At 35.9% G+C, this 14365-nt stretch overlaps 1 protein-coding gene across 1 annotated transcript in view; it reads right to left on the bottom strand.

The window, feature by feature from the left end:
• EPB41L4A (erythrocyte membrane protein band 4.1 like 4A) overlaps window positions 1-14365 on the bottom strand; it is a 130291-nt gene that overhangs the window by 34293 nt on the left and 81633 nt on the right. Inside the window, exons 8-9 of the mRNA XM_072413950.1 lie at window positions 11556-11644; window positions 8353-8416 (exon numbers count right to left, since the gene is read on the bottom strand). Of these exons, the coding sequence (XP_072270051.1) occupies window positions 8353-8416; window positions 11556-11644 (153 nt within the window). The remainder of the gene's footprint in view (window positions 1-8352; window positions 8417-11555; window positions 11645-14365) is intronic.

Here is a 14365-nt window from a genome sequence, read left to right as displayed (position 1 = left end):
TGTTGGCGCTATATAAATCCTGTTTAATAATAATAAAAAAAATAATACAGACCAGATTGTCCTGTAATAATATTTGCAAAGATGACAGCTTTTTAAGGTAGATAAAGAACATAAAATTAATTCTATATAGGGCAATGTTTTCTAGTAAACTTCATATGAATAATCAAAATCTAGCAGAATGACATTCTCAAGAAGGAGTGGCCTTAAGGGTTATTATAAAAATAAAATGCGTTTCTCTCCATCTATATTAAAAATAGGTTTATTCTACAAGCAAAAGAATGCAGTACATCAACTGAAAATTACTCCTGTCCCTAAACCCCAGTATGACAGTAGGAAGCCACAAAACCTATTACTATAAATTATAACGTACATGTGAACTGTAAGCAAATATTAATAGGGCAGTGCAGTTAGTGAAATAAAATGATGTTGTAGGATGTTGTAGATGAAATAATATAAGGTAACAATGCAGCAAAAAGCACTTAACAATGCGGTATCAATCAGCTGCATAATAACTAACGCAGTGGGGATGATAAGGAGAATGTGGATGGAAATTAATTTGAGAAAATGACTTCCAAGTTAGCAGGCAGAAACTGAAAGATCACTGAGGTTAAATATTAATAGTGCATATTAAATCTATGTCCGTCCAATGCACCAGCCAAGATAAATTGTCAATTTGGTTTCTTGTTGGCTGCATATGAAAACATAATATTCTATTAGCAGGAAACAAAACACTATTCATGGCCATATCCATCTGTTTTAAATGAAAGAGAATTGCACAGGGAAATTACTTTACTTTTTTATATAGTTTGTATTGTCTTTAACTGCTTTTACTAGCAGGGCTGTGCTTAGGTAATAATGCAAAGATCGATGTGCAAAGTATCCAAATTTTACTGATAACAGAAAATGGAAATGTGACAGATTGCTTTTCTCACATTATGTTCACTTTGCTATACCTTGTTCTAAATATTAAAGAGTACCTGTCAAGCTTGGCCCTTCCCTTGCTCTTCCCCTCACAGGTCTTCCTATGGGTCACTGTGAGTACCTATCAAATTAAATACCCAATAAAATTCTCAGACAGCAGGAAATGGCAGGGTTAAGGTTGACCTTTTACAGAGAAAATTAGTATTTGTGCATTCAACTGTCTAAATTTCTGGATCTATTATTTTTTTTATGCCAGGTCTGCTTTAAACAAATTAAAAAACATGTCAGATAATCTGACCATTTCCTACAACTAATTAGAAAGAAAAGACAGTAAAATGTGTTGCTAGTGTACTTTGCAAATGCTTGTCACAGAGCGAGATGGGTCTTTATGTGCCTGTTGTGATTAGTATGTTCTAGATATACAAAGTGCAGCTAACAATGGCTACGTTTCCATTTAGCAACTATGCCAGCTCACATTTAGTGCATTCACTAAACTGGGAACATTTTCAAATTCAGTAATGATTGTGTAGGCAATTGTAGGTCATTATTGAACAGTAAATGGTTTGTCTACTGGAATATAATACGATGTATTGATTCACTAAACCACAAACGAGAGTTTAATGATAACGTACAGAGGAACTAGGCAAGGGAAGAAGATTCTACATGACTTCATCCAATTGCTTCTCTACAGATACTTCTCAATAGATGTTAAAAAAAACCAAAGGTGCACATCATTTAAAACTTTGTGACCAGGTAGGGCTTTATTATAGAAAGTGACATGTAATGTCTCCTCTGCAATAAAAAAATACTTACCTGCCTAATTGCTTCCTTCAACTGTTAGCTGTTCCACTGTTGGTAGCTGAAACACCTTGCTCATCTCAGCTTGTCCGTATAGGGATTTTACTTTACTGAAGGAAAAGAGGTCGTTCAATTACAAAACAAAATGTTCACTATAGGTAATTCAATTGTGTTTCAGCAAAAACTGAATTTTTTCTGCAATTTTCAACCTGCACTGAACTGGGTATTTAAAATGAAAAACACAAGTTTATTTTTTATTTTGTATTTTTTATTTAGGGTACATTTACTCTTTTACATTTGAACATGCATTACTAAGCATTTTATTGTGTACTATCATGGTATATTATGGCAGCCCATTAAAATTAATGGGCGGTCCATGCACCCTATTATCTTAAAAAAATCCTGTGACTATTTTTTTTACATTTTTGTCAATGAACTGACATCCATTGCTGAGTTTTGCAGAATGTTACAATGCAAATTGTATGACACATGGTTATGTGTTTTACTGTTATTTACAATAACACATCTAATGCCACAAATAAATATAGAAATATATAAAGGCCTTTAACAAATCAGGTTGTCTTTACTGAACAGGTTAGTTTTATTTTCTGTTTTCTGATACATTCTGTTTATTAATATAAACAATTGAACTGTTGTGGTCATAGTTGCTTTGTGTTTTTTTTTTTACATTATTAAATAATCAGACTGTAAGGGTTTCCTAAATGAGTACAGACTCTCCACTTGGCAAACCTAATGTTCATTTTGCTTAGTCAATAACATGATCTAATTATGTGCTAGACATTGTTTTTTTCCTTGGACATGATTGGGTTTTCCACATAAACACAAATTTGTTTAAACTATTGAAATTCAATTTATTTAGTAACATTTAAACTGGGAGTGATCATTCAAATCAGTTAATCAGCCCTCAATGTGCTGCCAACAGGTGATCTTCTCTACAAATCTGCAAGCAGCAAGCCAAAAATTCACACTCCTCAGATGAGGCTAATAGATTGTTTCTATGTCACAAAAAAGAAGAGTATTTCTTTATAACTGCAAGGTTATATGGAACATCAAGGAAGTAAAATGAAAAAGTCTCATAAAACTTATTTTTAGGAAAACTTGGAGAAAAAAACACACACAAATGTGTACTCACTGATAAAACACTTTAGCTGCATTTTAACTGAGCCTCATAAATAAATTAGAATTCTAATGGGAACTTGCCAAAAAAAGAAATATGTCATTTCCCAACTTTTCCGAAAATGTGAACATCTGTACTTATAACATTACTTAAACCGTCTGTGTAAGTAAGAAGAATAACTAATTAAATTTAACTGCCATATGCTTTTGTACTTAAAATGTTAGTAATTTTGTTAATGAACATTAAACTTTCATCCAATTAAAAAATGTCTTCATGTGTAGCCACCTTTGTACAGACCAGTGACTTGCATTTGGATTCATTGGAGTTGTCAGAGCTATGTGATACACTTGCAATAGATGATTTGCTGCTTCCCCTCCCTTTGCATTTTAGCAGTTTTGGTGATAGAATTGCCCATGTGGCATGGTGCTTAGAAAGCATGGTGAATCAAGTTCCCTCCTTAAAAAATACACAAGGGAGCCTTGGCATATCTGATAACATGAAAGCCAGAAAACAAAACTGTTATATTAAAAAAAAATGAAATTTTATAGGGAATTTGTATAGAGTAACAAAAAATTAGCAGTAAACCCCAACTGAAAAAAATTATTTATTGTGTATGCATAAAAAAATATCAGAATATCAAATAAATAACACCTGGAAACAAACTGATAACAAATGAATACATTTTAATAGATACAAAAAATAGACTTGTGTTTAGAGAGTGGCCAGGGGATGCTGGCTTGGTTTTTTTTTACAAATTTAGCAATATTTGTAGTTTTAAAGCATTTCCATTAAAAAAAATAGAATAAGTACCAGTTTACTTTGCAACACACAACAATATGACAGCATTCACAAAAATCTTCTGAGTTTCTGTACACAATGCCCAGTCATTGCTGTGGGTCAGTTGTAAAATCACCTGTAAGTAATTCTCTGTCCACTAACAGGTATTTCTGGTAACTGTTTACTTTTTAAGGAATGCCATATTACATGCCACACATAGTTTGTGCAGGGAAGCATGAACTGCCAGTTTAACAGCTCAGGGTTTGACTATTAACTGAAATAAATGGGCAGACTAAGTCATATAAACAAACAGAATAGCATTACTGTTACCCTCCTCCCCCCCTTATAGGTGATCACCTTGTACTAGCAATGTAATTTAACACTGCAGGTAAAATGTACCAGATATAAAACTAACACATCAGATCTCCCTGACTATTATACAACTCACAGATAAACCACCACTGATGGATATAATAAAATATTTTCAACACAACACAATATTCAATTATAATGACATTTACAGATGTATTTGAAACATCGTTATTCAAATCAACTAGGTCAATTATAACAAAAATAGCTATATAATTAGACATACACTACAATGTTTTTGACACAACAATCAGTAGCATATGGGTCAAATGATGGCGAGATATAGCACACTCCAAAACTACAGTACTGACATATAAATCTTTCCCTATGGATTGGTGTCAATGGTTATATAAAATGTGGGGGTTGTATTAACCATAAGAAATCAAAGATAGCATAAAAGGAATGAAACAAAATTAAACACAGAACATCAGCTTGTGCACCTCAGATTACAATGACCCTGTATATTGTACATGAAAACTAACAATGTCATTGGGGGTATAATGGGAGGTCAAACCTTGGTATAGGAGTACATTTGTAAAGGATAAAATGAGCAGAATTAAACAAATTGCATGTGTTTTGCTGCATGAAAATGCAACATTGCTATATTTTTTGTTGTTTAAATATACGTGCAAAGTTATTATAAATAGTTATTTCAAACACAAAACAAAATGTCCTACAGAGATGATGTAACCTTGATGTGTAATGTGGAAAGGTGACCTGGGGTAATTCGAAAGCTGCAAGATTCTTTTTCATCCTCATTTATTAACATCTGTCTTACTTGAGCTTTACAGGAGAGAAGCCTGGCGAGTGTTAACTGCACAGAAATGAAGCATCTTGCCAAGCAGGATGTCCTCCCTAATTCCTTGTAACATACCTCATTCCTACCATGCTATCTGCTGCTCTTGGAATGTGCCAGGCAGCTCTGTTAATTTCTATAAACCAGGTGAATTCATAGCCTAATCCCCAGGCAAACAGCCTTCAGCTCAGGTCAAAGACAGCAGAACTTTTCCAAAGATATATTATTTGGGTGTACAGTGGACGCAAGTGAAGGTCAGAGAGAAAGACTTTAAACAAGATAACAATGTTGCTGCTCAGAAAAATTCAGAAAAAGTAGCCAAGCTAGTCAGCAAACATTAAACTGGCATTGAAACAGCTCAGGATTCTGTTTTGTTCAACTTGGTTATTCCCCATTTCAGCAACCTTTAAGGTGTTCTATCAAACTTGTAAATAAAAAAAAAAACATGCAAGACCAACCATTCTCAACTAAGGTTCTGTGACACCCTAGAGTTCCTTCAGAGGTTACCAGGGGTTTCTTGGGCTGTGGATAATTGACCACCCATTTGCTGGTGCCTGCAAAATCTTGAGTATAGGCTGACTTTCAGAGCCAGCAGCATGGAATCATTTGTCTTTATGGTGGTATTTACACCACCACCAGGGGAATATTCTTACAGCTTACCACCAAAGTAAGGGCAATTTTCCACTGACAACCAATGAATTGGTTTAACAGGGGTTCTGGGAGACAATATAAAGGGTGCCTCTAGGGTAAAAATGTTGGGACAGGCTGCTCTAGACCTTATAAAAGGGACCAATTTGTCTAAAGCATAACATATGTTTCAATAGCAACTAAATGTTGAAAACAAAATATATAAATAGGTAAATGCCTAAAGATAAAAAATTCTGAAACTGGCATAGGCATTAGCATCAACAAAAAAGCACTTCCCATCATGAAAATTATTAACAACTGTTGAGAGCTTTTGGACTACAAGCATCTGGAGCAATTGTAGACCCTGCATTAGAAAAGTCTTCCTAGTAAAGTCCTGCCTATGTATAGTTAGCAAAAGCAATCACAGATATAAGCATAAGGAATCAACCTGTCTCTCTCCTTCCCATCACAGCACTCTCAATCACAAGCACTTCTGTTTACCAGTGAGTGATTTGTTTATACACAATTTACTGCAGAAGCCCTGATACATCTGTATGTCATTTATGAATTTATTATAAAAAGCTCCAGCATGCAACACTTTGTCATGTACTCTGCAGTCACAAATAGAGCTCTCCTCATTCCCAGGTTTCTAAATGGATGTAGATAAAATTTCCATTTCAATCTATTGGTGTTATGATTACAGTGTACAGGACAAAATAGAAAGAATAGGATTCTTCCTATTAACTTGTTCATTACCACCTGGATCTTTATAGTTTACTGTATGACATATGCTGGTCCACTGCAAAAAGGCTTAGAAGTCTAACAAGGTATTTGTGGTAAAGTGTCTGAGTGTACAAAATATACTCGTATAAAGAGATAAGCCCCACCTATAGATTACAATAACTACAATAGATACTATGTTGGGTTTTCCCTTCTGGGTGTTTTTGCACTTATCGTAGGCTGTATACACATGTGCAAAAATTGTCGTTGGAAAGGATTTTTCACGACTCTTTCCAACGACTAACGACTGCACGATGCATGAACAAGTTCTGTACATACAGCAATGTTCTGCTCTATGGAGAGGTGAGGGGGAGAATGACGGAGCGGCACCCTGCTGCGCGCTCCCCCCCTTCACTTTCAATAATGATTGTTCGTCATCCATTGTTCATGGATCCGCCAGGACGGTCATTCGGGCGATGGACGACGGGCGCTGTACACACGCCAGATTCTCGTCCGATATCAGCTCTGAGCCGATTATCGGACGAGAACCATTACAAGTGTGTATGTAGCCTTACTCTTACTTATCTACCTGCTACTTTCTGCTTATCACTCCTGCCTGTCATTCATATCTGTCTGTTGTAATTAATCTCTACAGGCTGCTGATATTTGCATATCATTGATATTATCTGCCTGTTGCTGGTAATAATGGCATGTCATTTATTTCTGCTTGTCATTGATAAAATCCACCTGCTGATATTATCTGCACATCACGAATATCTGACCATCATTAGTAATATCTGCCTGTAGTTGGTATTTATCTTTGCTTGACACTATATACAATCTTTTAATTATTTAAATCAAATTTTAAATCAAAAATTTCAGAAAGCACAGTAAGACCAAATGATGAAAGGGTAATTTCATATTCATTTACAATCACACCGTTGAATTATTATTCAGAACCACAGTCACCTGTAAACATAGTACAAACCAACACATAGGACCTGATTTATTAAAGCTCTCCGAGAATAAAGACTATTATTATTATTATTATTATTATTATTATTATTAAACAGGATTTATATATTATGGAAGAACCTGGGTGATCCAGAAATGGATCTAGTCCAGGATTGAAAACATTTGCCAGCTAATAGCAAATTATATTTAGGAAATCCATGCCAGGTAAGCTTGATCGCCCAGGTTCATCCATGATAGTCTATCATCTCGAGTCTTAGAGAACTTTAATAAATTGGGCCCATTATGTTGCGGCAGCCACTATATTATTTAAACCAACAGATGTATCCAGCTGGAAAAACAGACAACCATAAAGCGCTTGTATGTGCTTTAATATAACAAAGATTAATGCTAAGAATCTACATAGGCAACCAAGTGTGTTCACTAATGCATAAGCTGTAGGGGGGAGGATATGGGAACTCACTTATGTAGAAGCATTAAAAACCAAGGGAGTCATCAGATATACATAAAAGATATCAGTGACAAAGGGCACAGTATAACCTTGACCACTAAAACAACAAACCCTCAAAACACTTTCAATGTTGATCAGCAAGCTTTCATAGGTCTACCCCCTCTTCTTCTCTGGTCCAAGCAGTACTGACCAGAAAAGCTTGCCCTGAAGATTTAACTGTTAGTGCACAGAAAAAATGTATCACAGACAGTAATTATGTGTCTATTGTTGTAAGTGCACTAATACAGCTATACCTTAAGCATAATGTTGATCAGGAGAAGTAAGCTAAGTTCCACAAGAAATGACTGAATGGTAAAAAAAATAAATAAAAGTGTATTATAAAATGTCCTTACCACAAGCTGTGACTAATAAAGCTTCCCATCTTCAAGATAACCAGAGACAGCCAAATACCAACACAAATCCTTTTATCTTTGAGATATGTGGTATTTTAAAGGACAATGAATCATATTTATTATGTTCCAGTGTGACAGTAATTTTCAGTTACACACGCCAATCATTATTCTTTGTCCCATAAATAGATCAGTTATCATTAAAAAGTGAATATATATATATCCACTAAAATTCAATCCACTGCAAATAAGGATACATTAGAAAAATATTTCTTTATGGACACTATGAAAAAAACATTTTCCTTAAACAAATTTTCTTGGTATGATTTATACACCTAAAGCACAATGATGCAGATATTATCATTTCATGTATTGTAGGTAATTTTTCACTTACATCTTTTCCAAGGACTCTTAGCTCAAATTGTGTCTCTTTAAAATGTATTTTGGTGATTCTAGGCCTGTAAAGAAAATCACAGATTTAAGTAAACAGTAATAAAAAATATTCATAAAACAAATCAATATATTACACACCAAACCTAAAACACACAACTAAAAAGTCAGCTTTGGTCAGATATAATTTTCTACATTGGCTTTTATAATTGCAAAGACATTCTTAGAAAGTATTACACTGCTGTGCTTAAAAGAAAGTCGATCACAGAACTTAAACCATAGCGGATGAAAAATAAATGTAAAATACGAATAAGAGGTTACTTTCAGAAAGTATATTCAACTTGTAATTTTGATTGTTAAGTTTGGAACTGCCCCTCCCTCTTCTTGAGCCTCGCTCCTGGGAGTAATATGTTCTTAAAAAGTGATTTTATTAAATTCTTTGTTAATTTTCTTCTGTGATATGATATCAGTGTACAGGAAAGTTATTACTGCAGGTGCAGCTTGAACAGCAGACATCCTCAGGAGAGGATTATGTAAGAAGCAAACTTGAAGTTGAAATGCTGTTGCTATTTTACTAAATAAATATCTGCATTCCATTCTCAAGCAGCATAAAGAGTAAAGCAAAACAAAAAGGTGCTACAATTTAAAGCAAACCACCATCTGCTAGGAGCTCTGTATGCTAACATACCTAACCCCTAAAGCTATGCACACATGCTAGATGATTGTTGGTGAGACGAACAATGGTAATCGTCTAGGGCACAAATCTAGCATGTCTACAGCAGTCCTCTGAGGTTGCTCAACTGACCTCCCGGATTGATGAACAACCATGGGGGGTGTGGAGAGGTGTGGCCGTAGTACTTTTCTATGAAGAAGAGCAAAGTGGGGTGCTGCTCACTTGTCTTCCTACCTCCCCTCCCCATAGAACAGATCAGTGCTGTACGCACAACACACATTTTCTCTCTTGTCACTGAAAGCTATCATGTAAGATTGTTTCCAAAAAACAATAACGAGCTCTGTCTGCAATCCAATCAATCTGCAAATCTACATGGCACTGTTTAGACATCAGCTAAATCCCATTTTGCATTTGGAAAGTAAAGCTAATAAGAACATCTCGTCTCATCTTCAGCTATATGAATAGAGATTTTCCTGTTTGTTAGTCTGCATGTGTTTTCGAACAGATCCCTCTGTAGCACACATGGTCACACATCACATCTTTTCAGGACATAACATGGCTTATTCATTGAACTGAAAAGTCCAAATGCATGCATGTGAAAAACAATAAAAACCCTTTCCACATATACTGTGTTTGATTCAAGGAAAATATAACAGTAATACAATAAAAGCTAAGCATACTTCTCTTTTTCCCAAGCAAACTGGGCCACAAACACACATTTTGGAGTGCTGAAATGCCAGAAAGTACAGGGATGAGTCTGGAGGCTGATTGTTGGCATTTCTTTAATCTAGTTAGACAAGTGTCAGGAGCACAGATACCCTGCATTACTACAAGATTAAAGTTGATGAATGAGGCACAACATGCATGCATTCACATTCATTTTATGCATGCGCATATTTTACTGAATCATATTAAAAAGAAAAGGAAAATAAGAAGTACATACTCATTTCATTCTAGTGAAATAAACCATTTACAACACAAACATATAAAATCTAAATAGTTTTTTTATGCAGGCAGATTTCCTTATTTGGTGTTTCATTTTCCTCAGTCTGCAGTAAATCTTATAAACTGTAATATTCTGCATGCTCTTAAAGTGAACCTACACTTTTCTCTGATAAAGTAAAGCATCAGGCTCCTGGGAACAATGGGTAGCCAGAATTTACCCCCATACTTCCCTTGAATCTTATTCACAGATATTGGTTATGGACTAACCTGTGTCACTGCTCTGCTGCATGCACAGGGACCATACTGACAAAAGGAGACAGCCGGGTGGACAGAGAAATACAAACATGCAAAAGGGTCCAAACTTAAGCCAAAATTTAGCAAGTAAATCAGTAAACAAAAAAGAACAACAATGGTAACATGGTAACAAAAAGTCACAATACCATGCCAGTCTACACAAACCGCCTACCTAATAGGCACTAATCAGGCTGTACACATTGTATGGCACAGCCATAGGTACCAGTTCAATTGTAATTTCAAATATGGGTTATTTGTAATAGCCAACTAGCATAAATGTAGGTCATTAACCAGTTCAGTATGGCTGGGAGTGCTTCTCCACGTGATCTAGTGATATGCATTTAGGCTAAAAAAAAGTTTATAGTTTGTAACTGCACAGGTCTATATGTAGATGGAAATAACTAGCTCAGGTGAGGGAGGCACCTCTACAGTGATGAGTTCAGTATCAGCTGGCAAATGTTGCTCCAAAAAGAACATAGGGAACCTGTGGTGCCACAAGAAATAAAAAAGAAACCATGAAGAGCCACAGCTTTGCCAGCAATATAGGGACTATGAGCCTAATTTATTAAATCTCTCGAAGGCTGGAAAGGATACACTTTCATCAGTGAAGCTGGGTAATCCAGCAATCCTGGAATGGATGTGGTCCAGGATTCAAAACATTTGCTAACAAATGGAAAATGACCAGGTTTGCTGAATCACCCAGCTTCACTGATGAAAGTGTATCCTATCCAGCCTTGGGGAGCTTTAATAAATCAGGTCCTATGTGAGATGGAACTCTGGTAACTTTAACAAGATACCATTGGTTGAGAACTTTGGGAGAGGTCCCACTGATGCTCATATTTGGTGGCTTTATAAGTGCTGGGAAGAGCTATGGTCCACTCATGGGCCATGATTTACTAAAGCTCTCCAAGCCTGGAGAGAATACACTTTGATCAGTAAAGCTGGGTGATCTAGAAAACCTGGAATGGATTCCTTAAAATCATTTGCTATTTGCTAGCAAATGTTTTGAATCCTGGACCAGATCCAATCCAGGTTTGCTGGATCACCCAGCTTCACCGATCAAAGTGTATTCTCTCCAGGCTTGGAGAGCTTTAATAAATCAGGACCACGGTGTTCCCAAATTCTCCATTTTTTCATTGGAAGAGTTACGAACAATGCTGCATTGTCAGTTAGGATATTGTAGAATTTAGATATACTCCTGAAAAAGCAGGTTGTGAAGAAGCATATAAATAAAACAGTGCATCTCAATTTTAGTGGCAAAAAATGACAGATTTTTTTTTTACATGAACACGTACCAGAAGTATTTACCAACTTGCTTTTTATTTTTGTATACCACCAGCCCCACAGGGGTTAGGCCTAGAAAATATTCAGAGTTGTTTTCTCCCTGTAAAAACAGAAATAATTATAGGTCATTATAACAACATAAAAACATGATTCAATAAGATAAAAAAGCATTTCAATGACAATATGCTACTTAAAGTGGACATGCCACTAAAATTAAAGATCCATTTCAATGTCTAGTAAAACAACGGCTCCTAGCATGTAAACACATACCTAAAAAAAGTTTTAAGATTATTCCAACACTACCAAATTTTAAAAGTAGACATCCCAGTTCCAAGATTTTCTATTATTATGAGACTTCAGCTACTTTGTGTTAAAGTATGCGATCAGGCAAGGTTGTATTGCAGAATGGGACAGGTGATGTCCCTTTTCAATAAAACACATTCACCTGCCCGATTGTTCCCTAAACTGTCAAAATGGTTGTTACGATACCCAGCACATCCCAGGTTCCCCTGCGACTACCAGGAACGAATGAACTCCTGCGCCCCTGCACAGGAGTTATGCCATCCTGGCCTGGCCAAATAAAATGGCCAAGGATAGGAAAGAGGAAGAGAAGGATAAATATGGCAGTGCCCATGATGGAACGGGGGCAGGTGTGTATAGACTGGATTTATTTCCAATTAAAGGTAATAGATTTGATGTGGTTAAAGGAAATCCTAATTATTTTCAAATTCCACACCAATACAACATTGAACCTTGCCAAACAACACTATAGTAGATCATACTTAAATAAAAAAAGACTGCTACTGGCACCCCCACCTTCTTCAAAAGGTGGCCTATGTGACCTACACAGCTCTGAGCCTGCCTGATTTATTGCAGTGAGCAAGACAACAAACTGCCTTCCTGCAATGTTTACAAGGACAACCAGTGAAAGTTGTGGATTGCCACGGCAAAGGATATTGACTTGAACATCTTTGCTCTTGTTACAAATAAAACAACCTACCATGAGATGTGGTAAGGAACACTGAGTCAATTTAAAGCAAGCATTTCATTGGTGTAGTTTGTCCAAAATTTAAACACTGACAAGGCCGAATGCCAGTAAAACCATCCAGCGACTATAGCCTACTCAACTTGGTGTTTCTCCATAAAACAGAAAATCCAGTAATTGAGAGGTTCAGAAAATAGGACCTAGGACCCTAAAGATGCAAAGGCAAGAGTGCTAGCCACTGAGCCAACTGTGCAAAACAGCAAGTTAGTAGGAAATGTCCTTCTATATTTTATAATATATTTTATAGTCCTGTCTAAATTCAAATATCACATTCAGTGGACATACTATTTAAGCCAATAGCAACTCCAGCGTTACATTGAGGCCAGCAATCAAAATGATTAACATACAAAGAATGTAATATATTTTAATTACTTTTAGGCATACAATATACCCAGTGGCAATTAATAGTAACACTAACTGTGTCTGCTATTCATCAATTTAATCCAGAACATTCATTTCATAATCATTTCACTTTCACAGCTGCAGCTTTTCTGTTCATTCACTAAGCTAAGCAAATGTATAATAATATACAGTGCTATTCATATGATGCTCAGCGAAGAAAAAAATCTGCATTCATATTATGAATAACTAAAAATGATGTTCCCTTCAAATTCACGGTCCATGGAGAATTAAATGAGGTTAAAGAAGCAGTAACAGTGGCAACAGAGGAAAATCCCTGAGATAATAGTAATGAAATGAAAATATTTACTTTAGTGGAAGCTTCATATCTGTAATTGAATACATGCTATACATTTATTCTACCCTCTTTCTACTTGACAGAAGAGACTTAAAATAATTATTATATAATTACATAATTTTTTTCATTCACACACAGTGCTGGTATGTATCCAGAAGGTCAAGGATAAAATAAATAAAACAAGCCCATTGGGGAAAGTTATTCTTTTCACTGGATTTATTGACACAAGTAAAATGAAAGACTCTGGGCTTTGTCACATAGATAGTTATTGAAGTAGTGTGTTTTATCATGTAATAGCCACGTTAACTTGGCTGCCTGTAACTGTGTTGTCTTTTTCCCTAGCGGTTGACAGAGGCTCTTGTTTAGGCAGTGGGTTGAACAGAAAACTGAAATCACGGGTTCTACTGCCAACGCCTATTATAACCTGCACATATCAATTGGCTCAATAGTTTAAAAGATAAGTGACATTGTAGGTGATGCAAACACCCTGTAACTGCCTACTAACTGTTTGTTTTTTATGTTTCATGCTCACATGGTGAACTAAACAGTTATTTGGTATCGAAAGTCACATTTTGTTTCCATTTTGGATGTGATTGGACAGGATACCCATCACAGTGTCTGTTTAGGAAGCATGAAAGGAAAGGGTCTGCGTCCCATCTAAAATTCCTGCATCATAGGAGACCCACTGTTAGCATATGGGGACATTTTATTTAATACACACAAGGTGAACTGTTTAGTTGTCAGACTCCTTCTTGGGCACTTTGGGTACTAAAGAGTCATCAGCATCAAGGACCAATGCTTCCCTTTATATCAATTCCTAAAACGTATGTGAACTGGTACCAATATGGCTGTACTCTTGCTACCCCCTGCTATTTTTAGATTCCCAACCTGCTAAAATCATATGTAGCATAACCTCCCCTAAGACCTGCATGCAAAGGAAGAAGGCATAAGGACAAACCTGAATAAGATTGCCAGAAGGAGTTATGGAAAACAAAAGAGGATTATGGAAAAAAGGGAAGCATGTGAATGGGAGGCTTTGAAAGCTTACTTACGACGCCTTTATGTTAGCTAAGTAAAAC

Source organism: Pyxicephalus adspersus, chromosome 6, assembly GCF_032062135.1.
Source record: "Pyxicephalus adspersus chromosome 6, UCB_Pads_2.0, whole genome shotgun sequence".
Lineage (NCBI taxonomy): Eukaryota > Metazoa > Chordata > Amphibia > Anura > Pyxicephalidae > Pyxicephalus > Pyxicephalus adspersus.
This window is presented reverse-complemented; position numbering and strand designations above follow the sequence as displayed.